The sequence below is a fragment of the Pygocentrus nattereri genome, chromosome 18, assembly GCF_015220715.1.
Source record: "Pygocentrus nattereri isolate fPygNat1 chromosome 18, fPygNat1.pri, whole genome shotgun sequence".
Lineage (NCBI taxonomy): Eukaryota > Metazoa > Chordata > Actinopteri > Characiformes > Serrasalmidae > Pygocentrus > Pygocentrus nattereri.
The window spans coordinates 31,608,196-31,628,583 of NC_051228.1; the positions used below are offsets into that span (position 1 = coordinate 31,608,196).

Sequence of the window (20,388 nt, forward strand, 5' to 3'; positions counted from 1 at the left end):
TATGATCAGTACAGCGCTACACATCACTCATCACATCAATTTCTTCTTTTTCTAAGACCATTTCCAGGGGGACACGTGAGGAGGGTGAATTACAATGAGATTAGATTCATTAGAGTTTAAGACATTACAGGACTTCAGAAAGCCTGTAATGTCAGCTTTAACTGTAACACACTCCTCTATTGTATCCTGCTTATTGGAAAGGGCTGCAGAGGCCACAGCGCAATTTTACATAATAGAACTTCCAGAAATCTGCTAGTAAATCAGGACATCTGATTCTGTCGAGATCTCGTTAAGATGCTGCTGGAAGCTGCGGCAGCGTCTGAAGCCGGTTGCGCTGCATTGATTCTTTTTTGTCTGGGCACAAAAACCCACCTTCGCCGACCACCTCCTGGCCTAATTGCCCTTATAATGGCCGGCAGAGGGCGCTCGGGAACGCGCGGTCAAGATCACGCACTTCTCAACTCGTACTAGTGCGCGTGCGCGTGGACTGTGCGCGTGCCCTGCGCTATCGTACCGCGCGGGTCTCCTGGATCTTCTGCGGGGCTCCCACACAAGATGAGCTCGGACTCGCAGCGTTGAGCGCCTCTCCTCATTCTACACACCGAGGCTGTGAGTAAACCGGCTTTCCAGCGTCTGATCCATCACTGTTAGTGCTGGAGCGCAGAGATACAGAGCTGAGAGTGGAATAAGGCAGTGTGAGGTAGATTTAGAGTCATTTGCTGGTTTGGGAGGCTGAGCTCGGTCATGATGAAGCGCGGGGGCTGAGAGAGCGCTGTCTGGAAAGTTGGAGTCACTGGTTTGGACAAGGGCTGATGTTTTCCTGAAGCTAGAGTCGTTCAGAGCGGGTGTGGAGAAGTGCTTCACTTATTTCGCATTACTATAATAAAGGTTACAATAACGAGATCAGCGCTGAATCCAACTGAAAAAGAGGCAGTTCAGTTTCAGACGCGTGAGTCGAACCTGGACGAAAGTGGTCAGGATTTCTGTAATTACTAAGTAATAACATCGTTATAACTACGCTTTAACGCTCAGCGGACAGTTGCATTAATATCAAAAGTATTTATTTTGCGTTAAGTGCCCAAGAGAGCAATCCAAAGCTGTAAATTTGGTTTTAAATCTTGCAGAATCCAAAAAATGGAAGGATTGGATCTCACGTCGCTATTATGATTTCTTTACACATCATTTTAACCGAGGAGATCTGACGCTGCTCACTTTAAAGGGGAACTCCTTCAAACGCCTTTTTTCAAACGCTGTGCCTAATTAATGGGAATTAAAAATCATTCAGCCTGGTTTGGTTTGAGATCCTCCGTTCTGGAGAAACCTACCGAGTCACTGATCACTGATCACTGCAGAGGCGATAGGAACCAGACGTCCGAAGAGTTGAATAGCTCTGAAAGCTCCCTCACAGAAAGCTTTTATTTGAAATGATTACATATGCTGCCTGACACCTGCCACGCCATTTTATCATAGTGGTGTGGTCAGGTTTTCTCTTTAAATGTATTTTAATCTATCTATTTTGTTCTATTCATGGCGGATGGATACATACAGGGTGGTGTAATGTACATTAGATCCCCGAGAAAACTTTTTTTTTTTTCCAGATTAATGACTATTTTATCATGATCAGCATTATATATAAAAACTCTGAAGATGTGTAAGTTCGCTGGCGTATTTGAGTGAAATCAAATCCAAATAAAAGTGATTTGCATTGTAGACACGGTGACGCCTGGTTCCCATCACCACCACTGTAAAGAAATCGAAGTCTGTAAGTTTCTCTACAATGAACCATTTCACATCAAACCGCTCTAATTGAGTCTGTTTACATCGCAAGGACTGAATTATTCAGAAATTTTGATAGATTGGTGGAATTCCCCATTAAGTTAAAGAAAATACTTAAGGCTAAATTTTACGTAAGATGTTTTTTTGCAAGTGGCTACAGTTTCTCTGCAATCTACAGGGAGCTGCTGAGTTATTCAATTAGCAACATGCTGTTCAAAATACTATACTATAGATTTCAGACTGTCTTTAGTCTATAAGGAGCTGTTGAGGTATTTATGCTTTTTCAATTAAAGCCTTTCCTATTTATCCTCATAACCTCAACGAAATCTCTACTAAAGAATCCGAATACCTTTATTAACGTCATCACTATCTGCTGGTGAGAATCTGAAAGGGTTATCAGGTTGATGCAATAAGCTATGAGCATTATAAATGAATAAAATGTAATGGTTTGTAGCTCTTATTCTGCTCCTCTTTGGAATGGCTTGTTTCTCCCAGGGCCGTTTGAATGGCAGAAGGGGGTGATGTTGAGCGAGAGAGAAAGAGGACACATGCGTCGGAATGACACAGGGTTTCACCCCACTGATCCCATTCCTGCTGCTGCTTCTTATGGGATTTGGTAAGCTGATCTACATAAAGCAAACTAATGATAAAGAAGTGGCTTACAACATTGTACAAGTTCAAAATAACACATTTGGCTGTGATGCCTTAATCCATCCCACTCCTGTGTGTTTTTGGGGAAAAAAAAGGTTATATTATATCCACATACGTACATAAATTCCACATAAATAAAACATATTACGTCAATACATCTGATCTCAAAAGTACATCATTCGAAAGAAAAATGTTGATGTAATTTGTTCATATGGAAATGATCCACACATTTGAGGGGTGGAAATTCAGTGCATCACCTTTTCATTGCCTGGGTTCATTCACTTTCTGGCTGCATCACTGCTCCACCTGCTATTAAAGTTTACATGGAGGCCAGTGATAAGCAGCCCTCAGCTCTTTTTACTGGAGCAGGCTCGGACTCAGAGGAAGAGAAGGGAGGGGCCTTTTCCTGCCCGCTTTTCCTCTGCATGTATTTTTTTCTCAGGAAGTGACCTAGGGGTAGCGGCATTTGTAAATCACAATGCCTCCTCAAGCAAGGGCCGCAGAGAGCTATTGTCAAGTGCACACAAAAAGTGTTGCGTCAAATAAAAATGGCACCGTACCACAGTACATATGAGAAATGAATGCTGAATAGGTGTATTTCCTGTCTTTGATCCAGGCTTTTTTGGGATTCGTGTGATCTTCTCACAACGTGGCCTCATTTTTCACTCATACATAAGGGTACCACGGTAATTTGTCTTTTGAATATCTGCAGAACAGCGAGGCACCAGTATAAGAATATTGGACCGATATCATTCACATGCCTATCACATATTAACTCATTTATGAAATCTGGAAACTGAGACCAGACCCACCTCGATGAGCATTACAGCTATTTGTAGAGGGTTACAAGTCATTTACATTTATAGCATTTGGCTGACGCTCTTATCCAGAGCGACTTACAATTTGATTGTTTTACACAGGTAGGCGAAGGTGGTGTTAGGAGTCTTGCCCAAGGACTCTTATTGGTATAGTGTAGGGTGCTTACCCAGGCAGGGGATTGAACCCCAGTCTACAGCGTATAAGGCAATGATGTCACCCACTACACTAACCAACCACCAGTCTTCAAATACTTCTTCAAATACTTCTTCAACCACCAGTGTTCAAAGTCTTCAAATACATGACATAATTCAAAATGCAGCAGCCCATGTGCCTACCAGAAAAAAGAAAGATTAAGCGTATTACCAGACCCATTGACAGACAGCATGGACATGAATTAAATTTGTTTAAATTTACTGTATATTGCAATCCCTTTTTTAGAGAGGATCTTTGTAATCAGAGCTTTTCCAAAGGCGGTCAAAAGCACTAATGTTTCTGTCTGGGGAGCCTTAAACTCCAACTGCCAGCATGCAGAACTGTGGTGTTACTTACTACACTGTTTAATCACTTCACAGTGTTTAGTTATAACTCTAACTTTAAGCTCCCCAGGTTCTTGCAGAAATCCCTGTTTTTTTGCAATAGTGAAAACTTGATGTAGTGGATTATTACCAACCCAAACCATTATGTTTGATTATTGTTCAAAATATTTACAGTATGGAATGTGATGTTGTCTTAAAGCCCCTGTCAACGTGGTTTCAAATGTTTACTTCAAAACAATAGTAAGATGACCAGATTTCTGAAATTAAAATAGATTACATTTCCGTTTTGGCAGTCAGAACATGATTCAAATATCTAGTGTTTCTATGTATGAAAGTTCCAGTTTCATATATTTTGACCATGGTAACTTTTCTACTGTAACAAACTATGGTGAAGTCTGTCTGATAAAATTGGGAACTAACTAATGTCAGAAAATCATAAAATAGCCTACCATGGTGAATGAAGCTATGTAAACCATGGGCTGCTTAATAAAGAAAAAGGTCAGCATGCCTGGAAATAAATAACATAGTCCTATGAATAGATTTATATTTTGTGCTTTCCCCGTAGTGAGATTTGTCACTCGCAGCTTTTTAGAAATAAAGTCACTAAGGACTTGAATGTCACGGAGTCCAGTGGCGTAAGCAGGGATGAGGCAGGGATATGTTTACCAAAAAGATTATGGTTGTATGAGCCCATAATTCAGATTCATATTAAATATGTTTGCAGTAAAAAGAGACCTGTGGCTATAGCCCAATAGCCAAACACCAAACACACCCCTGGGCTAACTTGAATAAGTTGGCTGATATCAGCAAATGCTATATGTCATATATGGATGGCTAAAAAAGTGATGCAGTTTTCATTTGAAGTTTTCAAAAACTTATGCACTACTTGTAGATCGCATGTTTGCCTACATTCAAGTAGATTTCCACATTCCTACATTCATTCGATCCCCAGAGCCCACAGCCCATGACTGAGGTGTCCTTGAGCAAGACACCTAACCCCCAACTGCTCCCCGGGCAAGTGTGTTCACCCCCTAGTGTGTGTGTGCTCACTAGAGTGTATGTGGTGTTTCACTTCACGGATGGGTTAAATGCGGAGGTGAAATTTCCCCATTGTGGGACTAATAAGGGTCACTTAATCTAGATTGCATGTATATACAAATCCGGTAGCCTACCTACTACCTGATAATACGATTCAAGAAGTCCAGTAACCCACCTCTGCTTTTAATACCTGGGTTTCTTCATGTTTTGAAAAGATACCTGTGGTGATGTTGTGGACTCACTTGCTGCCTGCAAACCCCTGGTCATGTTTTCCACAGCAGTGTTCTCTAAAACAAGGCAAGCAAATGGTAGCAGTTTATAGACAGCAGCAGCAGCCCCCTCTGTTGGCCAAAACGAGCACAACGTTAGATGTCTGCCCATCTGCAGAGAAGTCTGGTCATCCTAAACAGTGGGATCTAACTGCTCAGCATGTGTTTGTGAGGGACAGTGGCAGTTTCACGTCCTTCTCTAAAATATAGGGGTGTGGCTGAAAGAAATCTCCACCTATAAAGTAGAACTCTTTGTGTTTCAGTAGTGACATTAAAACAGGAGCAGCATTTTTTAAATAAAGTTTTTGATGATAAATCTAAATCTTTCAACTTCACTTGAAAAGAAATTTAAAAAAAGATCTTTTACAAAACAACATAAAAAAATAAAATGAAATAAAATATTTTTTTTTATTGTGAAAGCTGCTGCGTTTCACCAAGTTCACCATAAATTATGATTTTGTATATAAGTAGGTTACTATCTCAATTAATGCCTTGGGCTCAAATAGATCAAACCATAGTCCTTATAAGTATCTAAGGTCTGTATACTTAATGGGTAATAATTTGTTTGACAGTAAAATGGTCCATATGTAATAAGACAATGATTGTTTCCCAATTAATCCAATCAAAAGCATGATACTAGTGTTGCACTCCACCAGTTAAGGTAACGGAAATTAGAGTTAATGAGAACATTTGGTCAGATGGAGTCTTTAAAGTTTAACCGTGGATAATATCTTTAATGTTTTGTCCATAAAAAAGAGCGGCTCTTTCCCTGCTTCATTCATTAGTAAATCTGCTTTTTATAACTACATTCTGTGTCCTGTTTTCTGTCTAATAATGTTTTTTTCTTGTTTTCTCTCTGTTTCATTTTTAAGCAATGGCTGGTCTCCATATGTGGCCCTCAGCACACATTGCTCTGAGCAATGCCAGCGTTTTTGTCAACTATGACGCAGATGGCAACATCACAGACATTGAGTTGGCTGTGGCTTTGGTGGACATTGATAAGAATGTAACTGTGCTGACCAAGCCTCTCCCATTCAACCAATCCGAGGGCTCACTGGAGTTTGACTGCACGTGCTTCTTGTATGCTGGAAATTTCAGCTTCAGGTTAGAGCATACAGCTCAACAGGGCTCCACCAACAGGACGTCCAGCCAGTGGTGGAGCCCAATACTGCGGGTCCAGTGGCCCACTTTCCATCTTGGAGTAGAGCGGGCTAACAACAACCACAGCTCTGATGCCTTTCAGATCACTGTGTCCACTAATGACCACTTCCATGCCTGCCCCAGCAGCAAGACCTCATCCCTCTATCTGGAGGTCACCTACCTGGAGCACAACCAGATTGGGAAGAACACTATAGACAAGGTGCAGAATCGCATGAAGCGAGACATCAAGGTCGTGAAGTCTCAGCACGTTGAGCTGGACTGCGCGTCCCAGCTGACCGAACGTGGCTTCATCCAGGTGGCCCTCAAATCTCACCACTCCCAGCAGGACATCAAATCATCAGGGCCACTGTACCTGTCCCGCATCTTCTCCTATAAGCTTCTGGTGGAAAACATCTATAGGAATGGCTGTGATGGGACGGTGTCTGTCCACCTGCTCTCGCCCCCCTGCACCCTCACCACTGGGAAAGTGCTGTTGTATAAAGAGGCTAATACAGCTGCAGAGCAAGCAGGTCCCTCTCAACTGGCCTTTAACTTCCTCAGCCAGGGCGAGAACGAGACGGAGTTTAACTGCTCCATCTTTGATCTGGGCAGGAATAAGTACTGCTTTCATTTCACACTCATCTACAGCCAGTCACCCAGTTCAGCACAGACCTGCATCATTGTGCAGAGGAACGCTGGTAAGAATGAGTTTTTGCATTTGTTAAAGTAATGTTCTCTACTAACCGCCAGGTAGGGGGGGCAATATGATGATATTTATCGTTCTCAGGATATCACAGTGCGCATTTTGAGCATAATGGCACTTATAAATCAAAGTTGCATAGAAACGAGCACAGATTAAGAACTGCTGCCCGTCTGATTCAGAAAACTGTCATGTGACAACAAAACAGGCAGCAATTTGAGTGCAGCAAGCATCTGCACATGAGTACCTTATTTACTGATAATATGTGAAGGACATGCCCCAATTTACTCTCCTTTACATGTAATGCAGACATAGTCATGCTTGATGGTTTTAGTGAGCCAGTAAAGAGAAAGCATTCAGAGTTTGGAGAACACTGCCTAACTTAATGTTTCATTACAAAGAGTTCAAAAGTTAGTCCTGTTTAAACCCTTGAATGGCCAGCGGGTCCAAAGGTTTACCATGCGCTCTATAAACATTCTATAAACTAAGAACAACTCAGCCAGCTTGCACTGTAGTTCCTGTAATTTCTTAATAATAAACTTAAGCCCAGGATTTTAAGGGGTTAATTGAATTTAATACAGTACAGTATGTGAAATGTGGAATTAAAATCATTGTATTTTGTAAAAATAATTGTTTTTGCAAACAAGAATGTAATAAACTGCCAATTTGTTATTTTTAACTGTTCTGTATTACAATTTTTTTAAATAAACAATGTGAGGCAGGTTAGTGCATTTGTGCTGTATGTAAATTCTGCTGGTACATTTGTACCAAACGGTCATAGCATAATTATTTATGACTCATTGTGCTTTATTATTATTAACACTTTATTTAATTAATGTCATTTAAATAGGCAAGATTTCTCATTTATACATTTAAAATGCCTGTTTGGCCTATTATAGGGAAATTCCGTGGATTTTTAAAAATCTTTTAAAAACATATAGAATTAAATGTGAGATGTAAATAAAGTCATGTAGAATGACCCTAGAGCTGGGCAATATGGAAAAAAATAATATTGCTATACACAAATTTCACAATATTCATTTTTTCAGACATCTGATCAGCTGGAACAGAGGAAATACTATCAAAAACTATGAACACAACAATGTTTATTTAATATTCACATTAAATCCAGCTAAACAGGACTCATTTTGCTCTCTTTATAGTGAAACATGCAGTTGGTCAGTACTCTACAAGCACTGATGAAATCCACAACTGTGTTGTATTGTGACATTTATCACAATAAAAATATATACTGTGTTGCCCATATATTGTGGCAATAGATATGCTGATAAAAAGGACAGGTACTTGTGTGTTTCATGTGTTCACCTAGCTCACGCAGTGTGAGTCTGTTTTTAAACAAGTAAGTCAGTAAAGAAATAAATGTATGTTACTAAAAAAGTAGCTGATGAAGAAATCAGCTGTAATCAGCATCATCCAAAAAATGTTGACTGATGCCCCTTCAGTATCATACTGTTTTTTTTAATCAAAAACCTACTGAACCTGAGGAAAATGAAATATCATGACACATACTGTGTATTATGAAAAAGTCTTAACGTACTACTGCTTATATTTTGCAGTACTGCCCACCTCACAGCTCTCTGATATTATTGAAGGTGAAATTCCCATCCTTAAATATATAACTATACATAGTCCACATTTCTTATATCATCTCTGTTAAAAGAAAACCTCATGGAAATAGGAGAAATACTCTTAACTTTAATGTAACAAAGTCTAATGCCAATAATATTATTAGATAATATTAGAATAATAATATTAGACCATGTCTTTTGGTCCATCCATCATGAAATGTTCACACACTGTAAAGGACGCCTGGTGTTATCAAATGGTCTAAAAAAACTTGAAGCCCATGTCATTGACTTGTCAGCAACAATACATATGTGTACGTCATACCAACCGTTGTTGGTCTAGTCTTTCCTAAAACTGTATGTGTGATTTATTAGTGGAGAACTGGGGCCCCTGGCAAACGTGGAGCGGGTGCAGCGTGACTTGTGGGGAAGGCGTTCGAGAGCGTGTGCGTGACTGTCTGCTGCCCTCTGGTGGTGGGATGCAGTGCACAGGCATGGTGAGAGAGCAGTCGCCCTGCTCCCTGGAGGACTGCACTGGTAAGCCCTATGGCTATTACTCACTCATAGTACATCAAACAACAAAAAATAACAGTAATGTTGATTGGTATTTATTCTGTTTTTTTTAAACGAGAAAATAAAGATGTGCTGCCCAGATAAATAGCTATAAACATAATTAAATGCTTGTTCTGAGGTGCAGAGGTAACAGAGGTATCCAAAGTCCTTACTCAGGTGAAAGTGCAAAAACTCACCTGCAAAACAGTCTGGTAAAAGTTGAAGTACAAAAATATGAACTTTTCAAATTTACTTGAAATTGAAAGTAGATATGATGGAAAAAAGCAAGGCTGTGGATGTAGAAGGAAAAACTGCTTCCATCCCTTTATTTAGTGGATTACTGGCCTGAAAAATCATTCATATTACTACATTTAGAGGGCATTGTCAAAATAGAGAAGTTTATTTATTTATTTTATCTTGCTTCCTTTCCCTTCTTTTTGGTATAAGACGCTGCACTTGTGCGTACAGATGTACAAACAGTAAATTGCAGGTGAAATGGAGAAACTTTCCAATAAATATACAAAAGATTAATTACCTCTTTGCTACTTCTGTCACATCTGATATACTTCGGATTTGTTAGGAATGTGGTGTTTAACCAACTGCCGAAAAGTGTCTGAAGCTAAAATCATCTTGTTTAGATCATGTGTGTATCGTCACATGTAGATTATAGAGTAACAGGTCTGTTTTGAAATATAGTGAGTAGAAAATAGTTTTTTTGTCTTTTGAAATGTAGTGAGTAAAAATCTAAAGCCATAGTTGAAACCTCAGATCCTAGAAAATTATACTTAAATACAGTAATAAGGCATTGCAACCACTGAAATTGAGTTAATGATTAACTGCCATACAAAAATTAACATCTTAACTGTGTTTTTTTCTCTGCAGCTAATAAAGTACAAGCCCAAAGTAGCCAAGTTGTGTGATTAGCTATCTTGCTCCATAGCTGTTGATTTCTAGTTGCTCCCAAATGACAACAAAGCGCTTGAGCTTGCTAAAAGTGTTATAGCACCAGTCAGAAGTTACAACTTTTGTTTTTTTAAGACCCATGACATGTCTAAATACATGTGTTTTCTGCTTTTACTTGTATGTATTTGCCTCAACCCAACAGATGAAAACACACCCAGTTTACATTGTTTGTTGTGACATACAGTACTGTGTGAAGGTCTTAGGTACCCAAGATACATTTTCAAAATCTACTTATTTGTGTAGTTTGTGTTGACTTGCTGAGAAGTGTTAATATTTGAATAAACAAAATGTATGTAATATTAATTAATAATGATAATTGTTGTGTTTGTTTAACCGTTTTCAAACCTCTCCTCGAGGAAGCCCAGTATTATATGTAGTTAAAAAGCAGCTCCTGGTTTGACAAGGAAAAGGTGTCAAGGAAAAATATGAACCCAAGAAATTCTTGTTACTTTTTATTGTTTTTATGTTTATTTGAATTATGAATATGACTTTATTCTAATGGATATTGTGATAAACTCACTGCTGATGTAATTTTTAAACAATTTTGCTTAGATGCCTAAAACCTTCGCACAGTACTGTAAAGCTATGATACCGATCGGGTGATTATGTAACTGCTACAAGTCTACCAGTGAAACATTATACCGTGTTACTTCCCACCTCATTTTGAATGATCCTGTGTGCATATTCTTTCTTTCAAACCTCAAAACCTTCATATCATCCAAATGTCTTGTGTAAATCTAATTCAGTCTGTTACATGATCTGTAGAGGACCTGCCTCCCCCTTCCTTCCCACCTCCTCCAGCTGTGGACTCTCTTCTGGGGGGAAATATGATGGTGGTGGTCGGTATCTCTCTGTGTCTGGCAGTCATCCTGGTCACCATCCTCATCACAGTGTGGAGAAAACTGTGCCGTGCTCCGAAGTGCAGCTCAGTGCGGCGTGAATCCATGCATTCTCCCAGTGGGCGCAAGAACTCGGATGAGGCATCTATCTGTGGACATAGCCTGCAAAGGCCGAGTTTCTCTGAAAGTCTGCAGGCAACTGGACTTCAGAAAGGTCTAAAGTACCCCACATCTGCATCAGACAAGGGTGTACTGGCTTGTGAGCAGAGTCTCTCGCTACCCTTGGCTTTGCCCTTGGAACAGGACCCTGAACGGATGTCACCCTCTGGTCAGAAGATTCTGCCTCCCATTTTTGGCTATCGTTTGGCCCAGCAGCAGCTCAAGGAAATGAAGAAGAAGGGACTTAAAGAAGCCACTCAGGTCTATCATGTCTCCCAGAGTCCTATTGATGACACCATGTTGGAGGCAACAGCCTCCACATCTGCTGGTCTGACGCCAGTGCCTCAGGAACTGGAAAGCCAGGAGGAACCCAATATTAGTCACTTTCACAAATCCCCCTTTCCTGAGCCTTTATGGCCTCACAAAAACTCTGCCACCCTGCCTGACAGGCTAAGCCCTAAGGTGGATCTAATACTGGGGACACCAAAGTCTGCTTTCAGTGCCAGAGAACGGAGGCAGGAGCGCACCGCAGACTGGGTGGCGATGGTGGAGCGCAGCCGACTTGATTGCTCCAAGAATCCAAATTTCAGGAGGACCTCCAGCTTTAACGAGAGCAACCTGCAGCAGCTTCCACCACCACGGCCCTTTAGAGAGCGGAGCATGACCCAGGTTGCACCACGCCAGCTTCCAGAGGGCAGCTGCAGGACCAGAGCCTGGGAGCACCCCATTCCGGAACTGGAGGACTGGTCTCAGCCCAAATATAGGGTACCAGACAGTTCAAATGACCAAAGGCGCCGGCCATGGGTGGGTACTCCACCTTCTCTCTCGAAAACCAAAACCATCAGTACTTAATTCAGGACTTCAGGGACGCTGACCCAAGATGTCCTAAGTGACGGTCGCACATTAGGCCGGGCACCATCTTTTGGAATGGACCGAGCCGAAAGGGCGGAACAAAACTGGAGCAGGAGAGGTCCTTCACCCATCCAGAGGAACATGCTGGCCAGGAAGCTTCGTGAAGCCAACTCAGCAGCCAGCAGCCAGCGGCAAAGAAGTTCCACCTTCTCCAGCTACGAGCAGCGCAGGGGGCGGTGTCGAAGCCTTCCACTCTCCGGAGACTACAGTAACTCTTCCTATGGCCTGACTGAGGCTGAGAAACGCATGATGGACATCTCTGGATACCTGGGAGAAGAGGATGGGATTGAGGTGATAAGAGACCATAGACTCACCTGATTATATCTGTGACCGGGTATATCCAGTGTATTCAGATCAGGAACTCTGAACTGCTGAAGTGAACTCCCCCAGACTTGAATGTAGAGCTGGACATGATAAACTCATCAAAATGGACAAAGTCGTCGACTGATATGGAGCTTATATTTGCCATAGATCACTTATTTATTTTTTTTTATAGCTGTTTGATGAATTATAAGTGGAGCAGAAGGTCACAGGGCCACACAGCCTCAGCAGACATTTTGTGATATTCAGCTCAATTAGTGGGAAAGTAAGTTGAGATGTCTTTTAAAAAAGATGATTAAGATGCACGTTAGGGGTGGACGATATGGCAAAAAAAAAACACAAGAAAAACATGATACATTTCATTACATGTCTGAAACAAGACAATTTCTTAGTGCACAATATAAATCACAATATTTAGTTTTTCTGAGGTTTGATGAGGTGGAACAGACAAAAAGAACAAATAACACTGAAATTACTATGAAAACAATTAAACAGGACTAAGTTTGCTTTATTTGTAATGGAACATAAAGCAGGTCAGTGTTATTAAGTACTGATTATATGCTCAGAAAAGAAGCATAACATGATGTAATCATGATAAAGATAAATACTGTAATATTGCCCACCCCTATTGCACATGATGTTTCTGAGTTTACCAGCTGGATAATACTATTGGACTACTAGTCAAATCTAGTACTTGTTATTAGTCAAGTTCTGGGAGAAAATGAGTAGCATATACATTCCAACTCATGTGAAAATGATTGATAAATTATGCCGATCATGAGACATGGGAAATTTTGAATACGTTTTAGATCAAAATTTTGCTAAACCGTATTATTGCAGTCAATGAAGAATATTGATAGGTGAGGTTTCCCTCATTCTTACAAATGTAGATAGACACGTTCCATTTATGTCAGTCATATAATGTGTGAGATTGGGTTCTCTGCTATTTAGATCATTTAGGAAAAACAAATAATACCCCCCAAAAAAGAAGCCATCATGGTTTGACTTATGAGTTACATAAATACTAACTAACTATTTAACCTGAGGATGAACATGTTTACTTATATTTGTAAATATAAAATGACCTATTTTCATAACTACTTTTTGGAGGATCTGTTTCTTCAGAAGCAACAAATGTCATTTGGATGTAAAATAAACATCAAGCAGATGTTTGAAATGTGGGAATGTCTTTACACTGGAAAATGTCTCAGCTATGAACAAGTAATGTATTGTGTGTAATGTAAATAAATACTTGTTTCAGTTGTATGTGCGGGCCATTTTTCCTTTTACAGTATTTGAATCTGTTAGATATGATCTGGATGACTGGGCTTTTTATGTATTTCTGAGCTTTGTTATGTACTGATGCGGAAAACAGTGCTATAACAGGTCTACAACACACATAGATCTAGCTTTACTTGAAAATGCCTAAACAGGAGCAAATTCACCTTTTAGCTGGCTAATCTCTTTGAAGATGCATTTGTAGAGATGGCTTGGTTCTTCATAGAGGTGGTTGCTTATTTATAGAGCCAGTTTTGTAAATAAAATTGTGTTGAATCGGTGGAATTTCTAGGAAGAAACCTTCATACTAGTATAGATGGTTTGCAGTCATAAAATAAAGTTGGCAAAAAGGGATTTTTTGCAGAACACCATAAAGAAATCGGTTCACTGTTTTGGTTCACTGTTTGTTGCAAACGGGAGTGTTAAGAACCCTTTTAAAGTTAAAGAACCTCCACATAATGTCAATGTTCTAGGCAGAACACTAATTTCCAATCAACCTTCACATTATGCGAAGGTCCTTTAAAAAGGTTCTTTACTCACTGATCTCGTTTACAATTATGGTTCTTGAAGAAACAAAGTGTTCTCTTACGGTCTTGCCAAACAACCATTTGTGGAACCGTTTTCAGAGTGTAGGTGGATATAGATCTCTGAGTTATGTAAAGGTTCTTTAAGAATTCAAAGGGATCTGCCCACTTCAAATGTCTTTTTCAAGCTTTTTTATGAAAGCAAAAGTGGTTCCTCTAAGGTCCATGGGTCAAACACAAGGCCCGCTAAAGTATTTCATTTTCTATTAATATTAGCCTGTTACACAATGCATTTCAGCTGCAGTTCAGTCAACATAAACACTGAACATTAGCTCAGAAATTGAACCCAAATATTAGTGAACCTGCAGCAAAGAAAGGATGTCAGGTGACTAGTTCAAGCAATTAGGTAGGTTTAAAAGACTGAGCTCATGGGGACATTTACATTCTGAATATTTCAAGTGTCCATCTAACATTATACGGTCTACTACAAGTGTCTATATTTTACTGTTGATGTTTTTGCATATTTTGGATAAACGATGGCCAGTTTGGGTAACAGCACAACCTTAATAAAAAATTACAGAAATATATATTTTTCTCTGGCCCACGGATTTGATGAAATCTTTGAATATGGCCCTCTTTCTGGTTGAGGTTGATACCCCTGCTCTAAGGCAACAACTAAACTTAAAGGACTTTTTTTCAGCTAACAAAAACATGACGCCGCACAGTGTGAGTCTGTGCTATTTCAGGATAGATTTGTTACAGGGTTAGATTCTTTCCCTTTTTCTCTCGGATTCCCAGTCCAGCATTTTCTTCTGATATCAACCTGATTTATTTTTTCTCCCATTCTGTGGTTTTTCAGTGACCTGCACTCTACTTTGGAAACCGCTGTGTTCATTTACAAGGTCGGGAGCATGTGACATTAATAAAAGAAGCCTTATAAATGACATTTCAGACAAACAAGAGAGTTTGAATGCTTAGTTACTTTATCATGTACAGTAAAATGTATCTGTGAGTTGGTAATTTATCACATGCTTGAAAAAAACGTTGTCTAACTGCACATGTTAAATGCTTTTCTAAAGGTAATGTATATACCCATGATTCACAGGCAAGTGTCAGTGTAGGTTATATTGACATTCATCTCCTTAATATATTTGCTTTATATTGGTTTAATACTGCAGCAGAAGTCCACTTTCAATTCATGCTGAAATTGTGACAAACACATACACAATGCAGTAGGTTTCATCTAAGCCTCTGGTCCCGCCCCACTGCCCAGGCTGTCCATAAAAGCTGCAGGCCGCACCTTCATGCTCGTGTGTCTGAGGGAGTACCACAGCCCCCTCCAGGTGCTCCACACCACTCCATTGTCATGTTTGGCTGTGTATTTTCCCCCTCGATAGAACAGTCCATTCAGGTTGGCAGCATGACACCTGCCAAACAGCAAACAGTTATGAATTTTAATATTCAGAAATAGAGAACAGGGGTGTAATGTTTGGAACAGAAATCTAACCTGTGATTTAGACATTAAAAATAAAATAAAAACAGCAACAAATGCAATTTCCAGTTCAAATTGGAAATATACTGTTTGGTCTTGTCTGCAATAGGACTGGGGAAGCAGCATCCAGCACCGTTTTGTAAATCCTTTATTAAACCTGGCAGTTTAAAGGAAGAGTTTATTAAAGTGTGCTGGATACTGGCGCCGCTCAGAAAAACATAAATCAAACTAAACAGTGACAAAATCAAAAAGCAGAAATAAATCAGAGAGATTCTGAATCATCTCAAGAGAACAATTTGGAATTGTCCAAATTGTCCAAGTCCAAAAAAAAAATGTATCTCAAGACTAACTTTACAGGATAAGGCAAAAGCATTCTTTACTTTTAATGTAAGCCAATGTAATGAAGCTGTTTTTCCAAGCAATTTAGGATAATTTCTATTTGTACACTCAACATGGAATTTTGTCAAGATGTAAAGCTGCTGTAGTGAAATGCAGAAAGAAATGGAAACACATGCACTTGCAGAGGGTTAAAGGCAGCAATAGGGGTAGACAATGTGATGTTACCAAAATTGTGATAAATTACTTCATGATACATTGTTTTAAGTATTTTGTGTATATCATTAGGACGTCTAGGACACTGAATAACTGCACATTTCATAAAAAGACAGATTTAGACTGATTATAGAGACCCTGTAAACAGCTCCAGCCAGTGTGTAGTAACTCACTGTCAGAACAAAACTTTGTTTTTTGTTGTTTTTAATTTGCTTCTGCAGAATTTAAACATGCCAGCCACTTTTAACATTTGTGTTAATTTCATGATGAATGGAACAAAATAAATGGGTCAAATTACTTGGGGAAAAAAGGGTGGCTGCATTGACTCACATTGAAAGTAAGGTATGATTTTGTCTTCTCCTTAAAGTCAGATACAGGGATAGGAGTTTTTTTCCAACAGTGACAAACTGTATAAACTGCATGGTAACAAGTCGTTGTTTGGATGCCAGCCTATTACAACATCATCTCTTACTCATCATCTAAGCTGCTTACCCTCCTGGGTCACAGGGGGGGGGGTGCTGGAGCCTATCCCTGTGCTCATTGGGTGGAAAACAGGAAACACCCTGCCAGTTCGTCACAGGGCAGACACACAGACATACACATTCAAAACACAATCACAACCTAGGGCCAATTAAGCATCCCCTGTTCACCTGACTGCATGTCTTTAGACTGTGGGACAGATTGAACCACCGGTCACCCAGACAGAGAAGTGGCATCATCTTACATTTTCTTTAATGTTTTACTTGTTTATTTTGTCCTGTTCCAGTTTGTTCACAAACCACAGAAGCGACATATTGTGATGCATTGCATACTGTGAAATATCAATATGTTTCTGCTACATCATGCATTCTTAACAACAACGTTGCCCACAGTTTGAAACCAAACATGCTGAGGAGAAGGATTCTTCAGTGGCCTAATGTATTCTGTGCATGTCACCTGTTGTACACCAGCCTCCTTTGTTTTTCTTTAGCACAGCTTCCTGCAGGTAGCGATCATTATCCAGGTCCTTGGTGCTGAATTGCATACCACTGTGGGAGGCAGACCACTGCTCCACCATGTTACTCCCACCAGACAAAGCATCTCCTGCCCTGCCACTGTACATTGCATAGTATAGCCTGTACTTGTCCTGCGTACAGGGAGGGAGGCCAGGATATTTGGTTTAATAGTAGTGTCCAAGTAGAAAAAACACCAATACAATATATTAGTTTGTTTTTGTTTTAGTAAGTTAAATAAGAAAGCCTACTTTTTCATCTTCCCACTCTGAAGTTGTCATACATTGCATACGATCTTTCTCCATTCCAGTCCATCAAATCAATCTTCATTACATTTTCACCTTCAAGAACAATGAGAGTGAACTTTCCCCGCATGTGATGGTCAAAAACTATACTTTAAATGGCAACAACTCACCTCCCTTCAGCAAGACATGAATGTGGTCATTGCCCAGCCAGAACTCATCTTTACTTATCTGGAAATTGCCAAAACCATTTTTATACTCCTCCCAGTTCCTGCAAATGAAATGTATAAAAGTTAGTGAAGTACAATTTGAAAACATGCATCTCAAGCATGTTACGGCTGTTTTAAATAGTCCTGTTCGATCAAGAAATTTTAACTGTTGATTAACTGCCATCTTAATAAATTGTGTTTACAATTTAATTTTCTTTTCTTTGTTTTTCATAGTACGCAACTATTACAGTACAAGCCTAAAGCAGTTAAGTTGGCTGGTACGTTTTCTTGCTGCCTCACTGTTGATTCTTAGTAGCTCCAACTGATAGCAGCTCATCCTCAAATAATTGGACATTACTTGCTGCTTCATTCTTAAGGTGTAACAGCATCTGTCAGAAGTTAGAACTTTTGTTGTTTCTGTAAGACCCATGACGCATATCAATATCTCCATTTTCTGTTTTCTTTTCTTCCACATTCTATTGCCTCAATCCAGCAGAATGAAAAACCACATTCACAGCGGCCCTTGTTCATTATGTTACGTACATTCAAGTCTAATAGTAAAATAAGTGCATGCAAATTTCAGTTTTGGTGTAACTGTACAATCAAACTCAGTGACAGGAATGTGTGTAAATTTGAGCGCAAGTTTAAGAACCTGAAAAAAATGTTGACACAGCTGGCACTGCACACACTTTAATAATACAGTGTTTTAGTGTGTAAAGTTAGCATATAAAGTATGGTCAGTAGAGAAGGCAGTGCACTACTCAACAACAAACTCTGCCTACAAGCACATTCATTGGCTCACTCGATGATGAATGCTGTCATTTTATTAGTGAAACATCTGCATAAATTAGGGCGTCCTTCACATACATTTTATGCAAATGAGGTGCTGGTGTGGTGGCGCTTGATTTCACGCACTGAAGCTGATTCATCTCTGCTTGCCTCCACATCACAAGAAAGTTTCATCGTAGTTCATACGTCATCAAAGGGGTTTCAAATATGTGCTTTTAATGCAACTTTGATGAAAAAGGGCCATTGTGTTTGTTGTGTCACAAAACTGAAAGCCAACAATAGTGAAAGCCACTGAAAGCCAGCCAATAATCTTTGCAGAGTAGATCTCCAGGAGGAAGGTTGGTGTAAATCGTCCTAAAGAATTTAGTAGCCAAACCCTGTTGAAGAAATACTGCATTTTTTCAGCCTAGTTTCAGCATCTCTTATAAGAGTGTTTCTATTTAATAGTCAAGAGGTCTAAGAAATTACAGTCAATGATAATTGAAGATAGAGATTAAGTTCAAGAACGCTGGAGTTTTCCTTTAAGTATTAAAAACGGGCCCAGTTTTCTGAGTAAGATTGTATCAGTGGAGTGATGCGTCATTGCGCATGACCTGTTGAAGTCCACTTTGCCATTGCGCCGCTTCTGCACTACAGTCCACCCTCCTCCATCCTCCATATCACAGAACACCAGGAACGGCTCGAGGCTCGCTTTGGGTTTAATCCGGTAGAAGCCGCTCTCTGTTTTTCCTCTGTCGAACAACTCAGAACAATCTGGAGAGGACAAAACAACTTTAACAACCTCCAAAACCCCCCAAAGATACCCTGCCTAAAGGTATAGCTGTCTTCTGACCACAGTCAAACATATCACCTCTGTCGTGAACCAGCAGGTTTCCTCCTGTGCTCAGCAGCGATTGTCCAGTAGTCTCGTTTTGGCTTGTTGGTTGTTCTTGTTTGGGCACTAGTTTGAAGCGGCGGTGGGCACGCATGTGCGCCAGTTTCCACTCGCCGAGCAACAGCGTCTGGTCAAGCTTCTTTATACTGGCTCTTAGCTCAGACAATTCGAAACCACACTCGTCATCATCATCCTCTCCCTCAATTAAACAAAACGGAGACCAAAGGTTTCTCAGTTTCTGATCAACATAATAAATGCTTGTTTAATAAAGTAACAAGAGAAGGTCACCTACCCAGACGCCCGATGACGCAATCCCATATGATACCAGCAGAAAGAGTACCAACTCTGACATGTCAGCTGAAAAAAGAGCTTTGACCAACAGGATCAAATAGGTAAGCAAAAAAGCAGTAGCTTCTTAACAGGCTAATCACAGGTGCTTTAAGACTCCAACAGAAGCAGTAGTAAAAACTCACAGAAAGCTGGATTAATCTCTGAAGAACTGAAGAACTGCTGCGCCTCTGCACACGGAGAGATCAGGTGTGAACGCCTTCTACGTTTTTATTTCCATTATTTATAGGCGCAGTCCGTTCCGCATGGTCTATATTAAGTCCAGAGAAAGTGTTTCACCATTTCCAATTCTTTGCATTCCACTGGCCTCTTCTAGGACAGTGCTGTTCCTGACCAAAAAAGGGGTGTAAAAAAAAAACATATTGTGAAGTTTTGCATTTTCTTAAAAATAACTGAAATTTATTACCTTATGAAAATCAAGAAGTATGCTGTGTTTAGGGCTTTCCATGGAAGTACAGAACTCCTCCATGGAGAATTCACGCAAAATGGTTTCACATGAGAGAGTTCACCGAAAAGGGGTTCGAACCCCAGCACAGAGGATAACACATGCTAAACTATACATTTATACCCGCTAACTGTACATGTCCAGTTCCTGTCACTTTAAACATTGTGGTCGGTCAGACAAAGCAACATCTGATGACGTGAGAGGGGCTGAATCAGGTCCATGGGCCAAACAAAGTGTGATGGAAGTAGCAGCTCCACCCCTGAATCACCCCCATGGTCTGTAAATGTTCAAGATTGCAGGATTGGAGTCAACAAGCCAGCTGAATTAAAGGGTTCAGATAGCCAATCAGACTGCATCATTCATATAGCCAATTATACCACAT

General features: G+C 40.1%; 3 protein-coding genes across 3 annotated transcripts; 2 read left to right on the forward strand and 1 right to left on the reverse strand.

Annotated features, from left to right (window-relative positions):
* The first annotated feature begins 480 nt into the window (after window positions 1–480).
* Window positions 481–11,900, forward strand: LOC108410590 (thrombospondin type-1 domain-containing protein 1). The gene is made up of 5 exons (XM_017681748.2): window positions 481–609; window positions 2,272–2,392; window positions 5,962–6,927; window positions 8,891–9,052; window positions 10,796–11,900. Exons 2-5 carry the CDS (start codon window positions 2,335–2,337, stop codon window positions 11,878–11,880), a joined length of 2,271 nt encoding a protein of 756 aa, XP_017537237.2. The 5' UTR covers window positions 481–609; window positions 2,272–2,334; the 3' UTR covers window positions 11,881–11,900.
* Window positions 11,901–11,922: 22 nt separating this feature from the next.
* Window positions 11,923–13,527, forward strand: LOC119266051 (thrombospondin type-1 domain-containing protein 1-like). Its single transcript, XM_037547622.1, has one exon. The coding sequence runs from the start codon at window positions 11,956–11,958 to the stop codon at window positions 12,256–12,258; it is 303 nt and encodes a 100-aa protein (XP_037403519.1). The 5' UTR covers window positions 11,923–11,955; the 3' UTR covers window positions 12,259–13,527.
* Window positions 13,528–15,028: 1,501 nt separating this feature from the next.
* On the reverse strand, window positions 15,029–19,746 carry fgl1b (fibrinogen like 1B). The gene is given in 9 exon segments (XM_037547623.1): window positions 15,029–15,499; window positions 17,052–17,233; window positions 17,351–17,359; window positions 17,361–17,440; window positions 17,515–17,612; window positions 18,933–19,092; window positions 19,190–19,412; window positions 19,506–19,582; window positions 19,687–19,746. Coding segments are annotated over 8 exon segments (1,005 nt in total). The 5' UTR covers window positions 19,566–19,582; window positions 19,687–19,746; the 3' UTR covers window positions 15,029–15,306.
* Between the last annotated feature and the right edge of the window lie 642 nt (window positions 19,747–20,388).